The 14,756-nt window shown below is 44.8% G+C and overlaps 1 protein-coding gene across 3 annotated transcripts in view; it reads right to left on the reverse strand.

The window, feature by feature from the left end:
• The window catches only part of LOC126262248 (cytochrome P450 6k1-like), a 247,612-nt gene that overhangs the window by 211,273 nt on the left and 21,583 nt on the right, over positions 1–14,756 (reverse strand). For all 3 annotated transcript variants that reach the window (XR_007546711.1, XM_049958733.1, XM_049958732.1), the window contains exons 4-5: positions 8,860–9,122; positions 1,928–2,127 (exon numbers count right to left, since the gene is read on the reverse strand). Coding sequence is in view for 2 of the 3 variants with exons in the window: in XM_049958733.1 (XP_049814690.1) it covers positions 1,928–2,127; positions 8,860–9,122 (463 nt within the window). In the remaining variant the exon portion in view is untranslated. The remainder of the gene's footprint in view (positions 1–1,927; positions 2,128–8,859; positions 9,123–14,756) is intronic.

Here is a 14,756-nt window from a genome sequence, read left to right on the forward strand (position 1 = left end):
ACATGAAATGTGGTGAAAAGGTGGGGAGTTAAATTGTGGTACACTGGAACACGGCGCAAAGTGTGGTCATCAGGAACCTTACGTCATTATTATATCAAAAATCCGCCTCAGTTTCGAAATGTTACTGGTCTTTACCTAGGTTTCAGCTATAGTAGTCTAGCCTTCTTCAGAAGCATAAAATAAACTAGTGCATCCCAGAATAAGGCACGGTCAAACATAAAAAGCTCAAGTACCGCGGTACCATGTCAGGCTACGTTACTTAGCTGAGGAACAGCCACGGTCCCACTTTGTGGAAACCGGTCGGTTAGCCGCGGACGCTACGTTGGAATTTACTGTGGCACGCGGATATGTACCGAGCAAGACGGCGGATAACGCGTATGCGAGCACGGAAAGTCAAAGGTGCCTGCCATTGGCTGTCTTTATGTTATGTACTGGGAAATTACCTATAATGTTAAACCGTAAATTTGTGAGAGAACAAGGCACTAAGTGGTTAGAATCCCCATGAGCGTTAACTGTAAGCCGAGACCTTATTAACAAATAAAAAATTTTACTTAGACGCTAAGTTAAGCTTGTTAGATTAAGAACCCACATATTATCACCGCTATGTTGTATGGTTCTGCACGATCTCACGAGGGGATGAACAAGGTTATACTTCTCAGGGTCAGAAATTAAGGAATCTGAAGGAAGACTGCATCATGCAGGTACACATCAGATGAAAAATTAAATACTAATTCCAGTACGAGTAAAAACTTGTTTAGTGACTACAGTTTATCTTACATCCATATTTGCGTTTATACTCCTCAAGCCAGCATACGGTGCATGGCGGAAGGTACGGGGGGAAATCGACTGTCTATATGCTTCCAAACGAACCCTGATTTCACCTATCTGGTGTTCGTGCTTCTTACGCGAGATGTATCTTAGCGGCAGTAAAATCGTTCTTGAGGCAGCCAAAATAAACCTAAGTCGACCGTTTACCTTCCCTACAATCTGTCTTACATGCTCGTTCCACTTCATGTCGATTTTCAATACTATGTCTAAATATTTAATCGACACAACAATGCCATGTAGGACAGCACCAAATACAGTTTTCTAACGTTACAGGATTGTCTTTCCTATCCATTTGTCTTAACTCACTTTGTCCGACCTTAAGGGCAAGTTGCGAATCCTCACACCAAACAGAAATCCTCTCCAGCACTTCCTGTATCCTGTAGCTGCTCACTTTCCCGTACACTAAAGCCTCATCAGCTAACAGCCGTACTTTCCTCCTCATACTGTTAGTAGGCTCATTTCTGGCTGCAGAGAATAAGAGTTGTTCCGTCGCAATAAGAACAGTACGTTTCACAGTTCGCTTTTAGAACAACAATCCAGTGCCTGAAATTGTTTGGACTTATAAGTGAGCGACACCGTGGCAAAACTAACCACCCATTCTCGATAGTGGGAACGGTATTCTGGGTAGTCTGTGTGTAGTTTTAGGTTCCCTACATGTGTTAAGCCAAACACTAGACAGGCCCATCATATCAAGAACTGAGTGGAAGAAAATGCCAACCCATAAGAAATTATTTTTGTTATGCATATTATATTTTTGGTTATATTCAAAGTCAAGAATATAAATACAACAATACGGAGCAGTTTATCTAGTAGGCAGCATTTTCCAGTTGTACATATAGAGCTACTCATTACTAGCATGTGATGCAGTCAGAAACGCAACAGAGAACGTGATCAGAACAATTCTTACTCAAGTTAAAGCTAGCACTTTGTTCCCCTGACGCAATACACCAAAATTAGAACATAGAGTGAGAAATTATATGATTTGTAGGCTCATGGTGAATAAGACAACTCCTCTCTAAGGTAATTACGTCAATGTGCCATCAAAGAGAGCGGGCACTGTGAGTGTACCTGAACAGCAAGAAAAAGAAGGAGGACTTACTCTCAGGAGTGCCGATGCCTTTCTGATGCCCGTTCTCCACTGTCTCTCCTTTGTCAGGGTCGACATATCCTTTGTTTTTTAGCTGAATAAGGAGATCCATGAAGTCTTTCCTTCTGTAGTTATTCTTCTCTCTGTAAGCAACGGTGTCTGCAACCATTTTTCGGAAATATTTGCTGACAGCCGTAAATCCTCCTTTAATCCTACAAAAAAAGTAACAATTATTTGATGTTAACGCAAGCACTCCTAAAAATAGTTGCCTCTTTTGACTATGGAAGGAGATTACTGTTCTAACATTTCCAACATATTACGTATTAAAGCCAATGAAAAAGACATGGTGTCGTTCTAGTCACAATAAACCTTCTAGCATGCCGAGGTCAACGAGGAGTGTAGAAACGTTTTCCTCAAGACAAATACACAGTTTTTGGTTACTTATCCACTCATTGGAAGTCCAGTATCTATTGTATGACTATGAGATGTATCATGGACAGATTGGAGTTTGGCAACTGTTTATTTTTCCCCTTTTTCTTAGATACTGTCATATTAGAAGGTAGTTCATAATTGATAAATGTAAACACGGTCCGTAGTAGGCTCTAACGTGATTTTTATTTAGTCGTTCTAATTTCGACTACTTGTCATTGTCACGCATTTCTAAAACCGTTTATTGTCTGCATGCATCGCAAGAAATGATATAAAATGTGTCCATTGGAGGCACCTGTAATTTTGGCCAATACAAAAAGCACGATTAAATAAAAATCACGTTACAGTCTGCTACGGACCATGTTTACGTTTATTAAGCATCTGGAGGCTGTGGATCTCCACAAAAACAAACATTTAGTTGACAATTAAATCGACTTTGATCAGTCTTCCAAATGCAGTGTGGCTGTATATGAAAATGTGCTGTTCTCTTGTCTACTTCTTCGGGAAAACAGGTCGTAGGCTGGCGAATATCATGGTCTTCCTGTACATCTCTGGCTGTCACGGAAACAGTGATGTGTCTACGGCACTTTCTGTATTGTTTTTCGTTAGACGTGCTATGAAAAGAGCAGAACATTTAAAGCTCGTGCGCCCAGTTTCTCTTGCTGTTTGTATTGTCCAAAATTTCAGGCGCTTATTATGTAAACATTTTATTTCATTCATTGATATGCCAAATTTGGGGTGCATGTGTTATTTTATCACTTGTTCTTTGATTTCCTGGAAATGGATGTTCATACGACCTTTTTCCTCCAGCCGGCCGAAGTGGCCGCGCGGTTCTGGCGCTGCAGTCTGGAACCGCGAGACCGCTACGGTCGCAGGTTCGAATCCTGCCTCGGGCATGGATGTGTGTGCTGTCCTTAGGTTAGTTAGGTTTAACTAGTTCTAAGTTCTAGGGGACTAATGACCTCAGCAGTTGAGTCCCATAGTGCTCAGAGCCATTTATTTTTTTTTTCCTCCACATCATCAAACATTATTTTGATGTTTGATAGGCTTGGATGTCTCTTCAATAATGAGATGCACGTCACAACGAGGAGACGTGTGTTAACGATTATAAATACATTCAAAATGTTATTTCGAAAATTTTGTTAAAATACTAACAGTATTGGACTTAGAAAGAGATTTTCACTCTGCAGCGGAGTGTGCGCTGATATGAAACTTCCTGGCAGATTAAAACTGTGTGGCGGACCGAGACTCGAACTCGGGACCTTTGCCTTTCGCGGGCAAGTGCTCTACCACCTTAGCTACCCAAGCACGACTCACGCCCCGTCCTCACAGCTTTACTTCCGCCAGTACTTCGTCTCCTACCTTCCAAACTTTACAGAAGCTCTCCTGCGAACCATGCAGGACTAGCACTCCTGAAAGAAAGGATATTGCGGAGACATGGTTAAGCCATCTGCCAGGAAGTTTCATATCAGGGCACACTCCGCTGCAGAGTGAAAATCTCATTCTGGAAACATCCCCTAGGCTGTGGCTAAGCCATGTCTCCGCAATATCCTTTCTTTCAGGAGTGCTAGTCCTGCATGGTTTGCAGGAGAGCTTCTGTAAAGTTTGGAAGGTAGGAGACGAGGTACTGGCGGAAGTAGAGCTGTGAGGACGGGGCGTTAGTCGTGCTTGGGTAGCTCAGTTGGTAGAGCACTTGCCCGGAAAAGGCAAAGGTCCCGAGTTCGCGTCTCGGTCCGGCACACAGTTTTAATCTGCCAGGAAGTTTCAGTATTCGATTTCTGCTTTTGTGAAGGCTCATTGTCACTAGAACTGCTAGTTTCTCTTCGAGGAGTACTGTTTCCGTCACTGACACTTGTCCTACAATCGATTTATCGTCTGTAAAGTCGTTTTCTTCATTCGCTATCCTATCCGATGGGACTTCAGTTGAGTATCCAAATGAATAATCATGTTTCTGAATAATCATATTCACGAAAAAATATTACGAAAGTTACATTATCCTGTCCTAGATGGTCTTCTTAAATGCCACAGTATTTAAAAGATTGCAAAAATTAATGGCTTCGTTGGTTTTTGCTATGTACGACAATACTGACACACGTGTACTAAGGAAGTCAACTAGGTGCGCTGTTGCGCAAAGCCCAAAAGCAACACTATCACAATCCGTGGAGGGCGTGGTTACTAATTGGGGAGATGGCTTTGTGTAATGTTTAAATGTTTAAATACAAATTTCCTTCTGAGTGGTAATTGTAACACCCACACTCAGGCCAGTACACATTGATTTTTTCCGTGACGGGAGTCCCTATCATTTGTTGTCCAGCCGGCCGAAGTGGCCGTGCGGTTCTAGGCGCTGCAGTCTGGAACCGCGAGACCGCTACGGTTGCAGGTTCGAATCCTGCCTCGGGCATGGATCTGTGTGATGTCCTTGGGTTATTTTGGTTTAACTAATTCTAAGTTCTAGGGGACTAATGACCTCAGAAGTTGAGCCCCATAGTGCTGAGTGCCATTTTGAACCATTTGTTGTCCTCGTTCTTTGCACCAATTTCTTTGTTTCCGCTACGCAAACGTTTTGCAGAAGAGTGTGAAACTCTGATACACGGCACGATACGACGTGTCAATTTCTCTAAAGGTTCCATTTGATTGTCCGTGGACAAAAATCATGTCGGCTGATCCCGTAAATTGGTGGGTCGCTGTTTAATTTAGGTTTACCGAGTGAACACTTCAACTTGTAAATTCAGACTGTACTCTAATAACCCTTGATATCAGGCCTAAACACGCGCATTCTGTAGTATGGTTTCCTGTGTCAATTCCTAGAAAGTCGCTTTTTCTTACAGTAGTTTCTGACATAAATGTTATGAGATTATGGGACTAATTTCCGAAACTCGTAGTGAAATTGCGTGTTTATGGAATATCGTCCCAGTTATGTGATTTCCTGTCAGAGAGGTCACAGTTCGTAGTAACTGACGGAAAGTCATCGAGTAAAACAAGTGATTTCTGGCGTTCCGCGAGGTAGTGTTATAGGCCCTTTGCTGTTCCTTATCTATATAAAAGATTTTGGGGACAATCTGAGCAGCCGTCTTCGGTTGTTTTCAGATGACGCTGTTGTTTATCGACTGATGAAGTCATCAGAAGATTAAAACAAACTGCAAAACGATTTGAAAAAGATATTTGAATAGTGCTAAAAGTGGCAGTTGACCCTAAATAACGAAAAGTGTGAGGTCATCTACATGAGTGCTGAAAGGAACTCGTTAAACTTCGGTTACACGATAAATCAGTCTAATCCAAAAGCCGTAAATTCAACTAAATACCTAGTAATTACAATAACGAACAACTGCGTTTTATTGGCAGGACACTTAAAAAATTAACAGACCTACTAAGGAGATTGCGTACACTACTTTTGTCCGTCCTGCGCGGTTGGGATCCTTACCAGATAGGACTGACGAATTACATCATAAAACTTAAAAGAAAGACAGCATGTATGGGAGAGAGTGTCACAGAAATGATACAGGATTTGAGTTGGAAATCATTAAAAGAAAGGCGTTTTTCGTTGCGACGGAATCTTCTCACGAAATCCAATCACCAACTTTCTCCTCCGAATGCGAAAATATTTTTTTGACACCGACCTACATGGGAAGAACGATCAGCACGATAAAATAAGGGAAATCAGAGCTCGTACGGAAAGATATAGGTGTCCATTCTTTCTGCAGCTATACGAGATTGGAATAATAGAGAATTGTGAAGCTGGTTCGATGAACCCTCTGTCAGGTACTTGAATGTGATTTGCAGAGTACCCGTGTAGATGTAGATGTAGAAACTATGTGGTTACCGAAGTTGGGCCGAGCTGGGAAGTTCAATGAGTCTATAAATACGTAAACAGCGCATAATCGGAAAAGTACGTGGAGCAATTAAGTGAATCCAAGTAACACTAGCCCACACTGTAGAACAGCCAGTAGAGGAAGAAGAAAATAGCGCAGTGAAGGTCGATGGCCGACTCCAAGTTCCTGGTCGAAGTCCAGGTGATGGGGAACGCAGGCAGCAGAGCCGGCTACCTTGGTTGGTGACGGCCTGTGTGGTACGAAGTCGTACGTAGAGGAGGTTCCGATCGCGACATTGGGTGCAGGCTCAAAGCTTGGCGGGAGATGCATTGGAGTGGCTTTGCGTCACCCTAAATAGCAAAACAATGGTTCAAATGGCTCTGAGCACTATGGGACTCAACTGCTGTGGTCTTAAGTCCCCTAGAACTTAGAACTACTTAAACCTAAATAACCTAAGGACAGCACACAACACCCAGCCATCACGAGGCAGAGAAAATCCCTGACCCCGCCGGGAATCGAGAACGCTACCGCACGACCACGAGATGCGGGCCCCTAAATAGCCAGACAGTATAGAGATACTGGAGGAGCTATATGTGATCACGTGGCCTGCAGAGGCATAGAGATCCGTGGGGCCCGCGATCTGACCTTCGACGTCAGAGCGTCGATCCACCATTGGCGCGAGAAGGATTGCTCGTTTATGTGATGTACAGCCCATACACAGCAACTTCCATGGTCAGCTTCCGTTTCATCCAGTGTCAGAAACTTAAAACACTGTGCGTGCAAAGTAATACGTCTATGAACTGTGAACTTAAGCCCCAGACAATGTAGTAGTTTGATTAGGAGATAGTACCACTAAGAAAACGAAATTATTGAAACCATTAAATAATGTAAAACCATGTGTAGCAATATGTGCAAATCATTACAAATGATCGTCATCGGAGATGCACCCCTGCAGATAACGTCCAGCAGAGCAGTTGAAGATAGTTAGGAATGAGAGGAAGTAGGGACTGGATGTTGTGAGTGGGAAGTGGAAAGTGCCGAGGAAGGTCGAACTATATGAAGGAATAATGTAGCAATCAATGAATTGAAGACAGAATATTGAGGGCGGAAGGTAGTACTGAATAGCGAATATCAAAGTACTCCAACAAGCTTATTTTTGACAAAGTGCAACATAGTAGTGTAACAGGTAATAACAGTATATGGTAACGATAGGTGTGGTATTGTAAGTAGGCCGTTCAGGGTTTTATGTTGGTGACGCCACGTAGTGCTTTGTATGAAAATCGCGGACTGTGCTGTGTGCAGTCTGTGACTGGTTTGCATTGTTGGAATTTTTGCTATTGTAGTGTTGGGCTGATGGATGTGAACAGCGTGTAGCGTTGCGCAGTTGGCCGTGAGCCGCCAGCAGTGGTGGATGTGAGGAGAGAGACGACCGAGCGGACGACCTGTACGTGTGTCCGTCAGAAAAAGGAAATTTGTAAGACTGGATGTCATTAACTGCTATATATTTTATGACTTTTGAACACTATTAATGTAAATACATTGTTTGTTCTCTACCAACTATGCCTATCAGTTGTTAGTGCCTTCAGTAGTTAGAACCTTTTTTTTAGCTGGCAGTATTGGCGCTCACTGTATGGCAGTAGTTCGAGTAACGAAGATTTTTGTGAGGTAAGTGATTCATGAAAGGTATAGGTTATTGTTAGTCAGGGCCATTCTTTTGTAGGGTTTATTGAAAATCAGATTGCGTTGAGGAAAAACAAATATTGTGTGTCAGTTTAGTGATGATCAGAATAAGTAAAGAGAGAAATGTCTGAGTACGTTCAGTTTTGCTCAGCTGTTTGAAAATCAAATAACGTAGAGGTTTTCCAGCACCGTCATTTATAAATTTTTCTAAGCGGATGTTTCAGTATTATAACGGAGAAAAAATAGGTGATATATCAAAGGCAATGTTTAGGTCTCTCTTATTTCAATAAATCATTTACCTACAAACTTACCTCAAGAAAGGATCGATCCACGCCATCGCAGCTGAACTCATCTTAAAATTGCAAAGAACTGATTTGTATAGCAGGGGTTGCAGCATAGTTCTTCGGACGAAGGAAACATCTTGGGTCTGTAAGCGTTGTTTGCATGTCGCAGAATCTCTACTTAGATTTCCTTGCACTTAGATTCCATTGAAAACCGCAGTTAGATGCAGTAGCAAGGACAGACGTATAAATTAGCAAGGCTCATAGCCATTAAAATTTAACAGACAGAGAACAGTAGACAAGCAACCGTCTGACTTCATAACTTCGACTTGGACATTTCCGGAACCTCAGACCACCAGATTTCTCTCTGGCACTATTCCTGAAAGCCTGGACCATTTTCAACGAAACCTCATGTAGGTGGAGATGCTGCTCGCTGAAGTAATGCTAGACTGTAAGAACTCAGTTTTACGATCAGGTCCAGCCATTATATAATAACTGACAGCCCTGTAACAGTTCGTGAAATGGTGAAAACTTGAGAACCCAGGCATGGCGAGTGAGAGAATACGAAATGTTTCGTTCGAGGACCTGACAAGTGGTATCGGTAGCAAGGCAGTGGAGGTGTTCTAAGTTAATGGTGTGCAGCGTTTTGCCTTCAACACATCCAAGTCATGATAGAGACTATTAAGGCTTAACGTTCCATCCACAAAGAGGTCATAACAGACGAATTGATAGTTGCGGGTCTTACCGTGCATAGTTCATGACCGTTGGACTGATGAAGTTCAGAATGGACGAGATGCCTGCACGCAAAGAGGGCTCGAAGATCTTGCGCCCCCATTGGCGGAACTCGTGCTCCGGGTTCCGCTGGCAGTTGCACTCCTGGCCGAAGGCGACGGAGGAGATGACGTCAGTGGTGAACCGCGCAATCAGCTCGCGCACCTCCACCGACTGCCCGCGGTCCACCATTTCCCCCACCACGTCTGCCATCTCGCGCCCGTTGTCCTGGATAGTCTATCACATAAATGCATACACCTTGTCAGTGGCCGTAAGAGAGAAGCGTGTTTCAGCAAACTACCGTGTTCCTATTGCTGGATTCAGGACTTTTTAGGAGATAGAACTTGAGACGTAATTTTTAACAGAACAAAATCGACAGAAATGAAGGTAATTTCCGCGTTACCCCTTGGGAGTGTTACAGGGCCATTTTTGTTTGCAGTGTATAAATATGATCTTGTGGATATCGTCGGAAGCTCCGTCAAGCTTCTTGCAGATGACGCCGTTGCCTACAGCAAGATGGTAACGCCATACGACTGTAGCGAAATGCAGGAAGATATCCGGAGGGGCTACGGCTGTTTCGGGGACTGGCAGTTGATACTAAACGTAAATAAATGTAAGTAGGCGGAGAAATCCACCACTATCCGATTAGGACTTCCGATGCGACCTAAAGTGAATCGACCACATAACAGAAATTGTAGGAAAAGCCGATGTCAGGCTGAGATTCAGTGGACATATACACCGAAGAGCCAAAGAAACTAGTGGTTGGGTTGTTTGGGGGAGAAGACCAGACGGCGAGGTCAACGGTCTCATCGGATTAGGGAAGGACGGGGAAGGAAGTAGCCGTGCCCTTTCAAGGGAATCATCCCGGCATTTGCCTGGAGCGGTTTAGGGAAATCACGGAAAACCTAAATCAGGATGGTCGGACGCGGGATTGAACCGTCGTCCTCCCGAATGCGAGTCCAGTGTGCTAGCCACTGCGCCACCTCGCTCGGTGAAACTATTGCATCTGCTTGATATCGTGTACTGCCCCAGCGAGCAATCAGAAGTGCCGCAACACGACGTGGTATGGACTCGACTAATTTATGAAGTAGTGCTTGAGGGAACTGTAGTGTCGGCAGACTTGCCAACACTACGCACACTAATTGAAAGAGGCGTCCATGATGCACGCGCTAACTCACGAAGGATGGAGTGAGGTCTGAAACAGGAGACTTAATGAATGCTATAAAGAAAAGTACGTAGCTTCTGGACTACTTAACTTTTAATCCGTCCTTGTATACATCGTTCTTGATTATACATCTGGAGATTGTGGCGATACAAATGAGACTCGTATGATACATGCACTGATACAATTGGCGCCTTGCTAAGTCGTAGCCATTAACTTAGCTGAAGGCTATTCTAACTGTCTCTCGGCAAATGAGAGCAAAGGCTTCGTCCGTATAGTCGCTAGCAACGTCGTCGTACAACTGGGGCGAGTTCTCGTACGTCTCTCGAGACCTGCCGTGTGGTGGCGCTCGGTCTGCGATCACACAGTGGCGGCACGCGGGTCCGACATGTACTAATGGACCGCGGCCGATTTAAGCTACCACCTAGCAAGTGTGGTGTCTGGCAGTGACACCACAGGAACTGACACCATGAACCCTGGAGGGCTGTCCATAAATCCCTAAGAGTACGAGGGAGTGGAGATCTCTTCTGAATGGCACGTTCCAAGGCACCCAGATGTGCTCAATAATGTTCATGTGTGGGGAGTTTGGTGGCCAGCGGAAGTGTTTAAACTCAAAAGAGTGTTCCTGGAGCTACTCTGTAACAATTATGGACATGTGGCGTGTTGCATTATCATGCTGGAATTGCCCAAGTTCAACAATGAACATGAATGGATGCAGGTGATCAGACAGGATGCTTACTTACATGTCACCTGTCAGAGTCTTATCTAGACGTATCAAGGTCCCATACCACTCGAGGTGGACGGGCCCCACACCATTACAGGGCCTCCACCAGCTTGAACAGTCCCCTGATGACATGCAGGGTCCACGGATTCATGAAGTTGTCTCCATAACCGTATACGTCCATTCGCTCGACACAATTTGCAACGAGACTCGTCCGACTAGGCAACATGTTTCCAGTCCAATGTTGGTGTTGACGGGACTAGGCAAGGCGTAAAGCTTTGTGTCTTGCAGTCACCAAGCTAACGCGAGTGCGTCTTCGGCTTCGAAAGCCCACACCGAATATATTTTGTTGAATGGTTCACACGCTGACACTTGTTCATGGCCCAGCACAGAAATCTGCAGCAATTTGCGGAAGGGTTGCACTTGTGTCACGTTGAACGATTACCTTCAGTTGTCGTTGGTCCCGTTCTTGAAGGTTCTTTTTCCGGCCGCAGCGATGTCGGAGCTTTGGAGTTTTACCGGTTTCCTGATATTCGCGGTACACTCTCGAAATGGTCGCACGGGAAAATCCACACTTCATCGCTACATCGGAGATGCTGTGTCCCATCGGTTCTGTGCCGACTATAGAACCACGTTCAAACTCACTTAAACTTTGATAACCTGCCATTGTAGCAGCAGTAACCTATCTAACAACTGATATTCTGCCTGTTTACATATCTCTGTATTTGAATAGCATGCCTATAGCAGTTTCCTTGGCGCTTCAGTGTAATTTATCCACGAAACAAAGGCTGAAAAAACCCTTGTTTGACAGATTTTTGGATAATGTTCATTGACCTGGACTCTTTTACCAAGTATGATTAAGGCAACCAATGGCGAATATTCGACAAAGGATTCACGTTTCGCACTGGGATCGTTTAGTCGGGGCGTGTCCGTTACGGAAATGCCTTGTGTATCACGGAGAATTTTGCTGTCGAAATTCCCAGAAATCAGAGCTCGTACGGACTGCAACTGTTCCCAAGCGCCGTTCGCGATTCGAACAGAGAAGCGGGTAAGCGATGGTGGTCTGAGATCTACCATCTGCCACACAGTATGGGGTGACTTTGAAGAGGATAGACGTAGATGTTGCAAAATTAAAAAGAAGTCTGTAAATCTTTTTATTACAAAAATTTATGCTTTCATACGCAGTTTACCTCACGTAATGTGTTGAGGATTTTCTGACGTCCCAACTACATACAAACAACAGGAGGCACGTAAAGCTTAATGGTGGCGGCGCAACGGAAACGAAATCTCTCCGTGCAGAACAGACATCAGAGAGGATCAAAACAGGTAATTAGTGCAACTGAAGAGGTAGTTCACGTAGTAAATGCTCAATTTTTTTCCGGTAGTCTTGATAAAGTTGCAATCAGATGCCAAATAGTTTAACCACACTATGAACTAGAAGATTTTAAAAATGATCGATCAATGCGATTTCGCTAAAATTTGGTTACTTCCATTGTTGCTCCTCGTTTCACCGCTTCGAGAATTATAATGTTCTTGAATTGCAAGGATACTGTATTTCACGTTATCAAAGCTATTACATTTTGAAGAACAAGGAACTAAAACTGGGAAACAGAAGAAAATTCACCACCTGCTCTGCTCAATCTCCAACAAGGAATAAAGACATTATGAGAGTTACTTTTCTCGTGTTGCACTTGCAGGGTATGGTTCGACAAGGCGTTAAAAGCCCGCAGCATACAGTGTTCGCATTTAACGAGTTACCTCTCGGGATGGAGCAAGTTTATTTGGTTCCTTAAATTCCTGCAACCCACAAGACATGTGTCCAGGCGGCAGCTACATACCCCTACACGAGGCAACAAAGTGCCTGAGCAGGATAAGAAGCGGGCCCGAAGCGCTCTTTGCTTGTGAATTTTTACTGTCATTTGCTGTATTCCTGTATCCAATCGAGCACAGATTTCCTTGAAATGCAGTTCTAACCAAGTACGACACGCAGTTCGCTGTGAACGAGCTCTCCCGGATTACAAAAATTGCATTTCTTTAGTCGGGGACACACTCATAACACGCCTGCCACATTTGTCTGACTTCAGATCATTAACTAATGGCCGCTGAATACTGTGTATCGGCTATCTTCCACCCAACATGTGCTGCGACCTTCTAGATAAGTATAGGCGTGAAATTTAAAACGATATGCGGTATTTTGGAGTTTGTGACTTACTTACGACTCAGCCTCTTAGTACTACACTCATGCTCATAAATTAAGGATAATGCTGATATATGGTGTAATAACGCTCTGGTGGGCGGATTGCGGGTTTAAATCACCTCGGGGTATAACTACGTGGTGCATTTGAGCTGCGGTCGTCACACGGTGGCGCTGGCAGCAGTCCACACACGCAGAGGTATGTTGGTGCATGTCAGAGTACAGTGCAGCGAGTAAGTGTGCTGACGTTTCAGACGTGCTAATGGTGACTGTGTGTTGAAAATGGCTCAAAGAACCCATACTGATAACGTTATGAGGGGTAGAATATTGGGCAACTGGAGGCTGGTCAAAAACAGCAGGTCGTAGCACGGGCCCTCCGTGTGCCACAAAGTGTGATCTCAAGATAATGGCAACGATTCCAGCAAACAGGAAACGTGTCCAGGCGCTACAGTACGGGACGTCCACAGTGCGCAACACCACAAGAAGACTGATATCTCAGCATCAGTGCCCGCAGACGGCCACGGAGTACTGCAGGTAGCCTTGCTTGGGACCTTACTGCAGGCACTGGAACAGTTGTCTCCAGACACACAGTCTACAGACGACTGAACAGACATGGTTTATTCGCCCGGAGATCTACAAGGTGCATTCCACTAACCCCTGGTCACAGGAGCCTGGTGTCAAGAACACAGCACATGGTCATTGGAACCGTGGTCCCAGGTTACTTTCACGGACGAGACCAGGTGTAGTCTGAGCAGTGATTCTCACCGGGTTTTAATCTGGCGTGAGCCGGCCGAAGTGGCCGTGCGGTTAAAGGCGCTGCAGTCTGGAACCGCAAGACCGCTACGGTCGCAGGTTCGAATCCTGCCTCGGTCATGGATGTTTGTGATGTCCTTAGGTTAGTTAGGTTTAACTAGTTCTAAGTTCTAGGGGACTAATAACCTCAGCAGTTGAGTCCCATAGTGCTCAGAGCCATTTGAACCATTTTTTTAATCTGGCGTGAACCAGGAACCAGATACCAACCCCTTAATGTCTTTGAAAGGGGCCAGTATGGCGGTCATGGTTTGATGGTGTGGGGTGGGATTATGATTGGTGCACGTACACCCCTGCATGTCTTTGACAGAGGAACTGTAATAGGCCAGGTGTATCGGGACGTCATTTTGCACCAGTATGTCCGCCTTTTCAGGGTGGCAGTGGGTCCCACCTTCCTCCTGATGGATGATAACGCACGGGCCCGCCGACCTGACATCGTGGAGGAGTACCTCGAAACAGAAGATATCAGTCGAATGGCCTGCCTGTTCTCCAGACCTAAGCCCCATCGAGCACGTCTGGGATGCTCTCGGTCGACGTATCGCTACACGTCCTCAAACGCAGAGGACACTTCAGGAGTTCCGACAGGCACTGGTGCAAGAATGGGAGGCTGTACCCCAGCAGCTGCTCGACCACCTGATCCAGAGTATGCCAACCCGTTGTGCGGTCTGTGTACGTGCGCATGGTGATCATATCCCTTACTGATGTTGGGGTACATGCGCAGGAAACGGTGGCGTTTTGTAGCACATGTGTTTCGGGACGGTTTTCTCAACTTATGACCAATACCGTGGACTTACAGATCTGTGTCGTGTGTGTTCCCTATGTGCCTATGCTATTAGCGCCACGTTGTGTGGCACCACATTCGTCACGTATCCTTAATTTATGAGGATTAATGTAGTAAGCCCCTATGACCAATCACTGTTATATAAAGAATTGCACGCAAAAGTACGTGACACTCTGCGTTTTGTACTAAACTACCTGGATAAT

This window comes from Schistocerca nitens, chromosome 6, assembly GCF_023898315.1.
Source record: "Schistocerca nitens isolate TAMUIC-IGC-003100 chromosome 6, iqSchNite1.1, whole genome shotgun sequence".
In the NCBI taxonomy this organism is placed as follows: Eukaryota; Metazoa; Arthropoda; class Insecta; order Orthoptera; family Acrididae; genus Schistocerca; species Schistocerca nitens.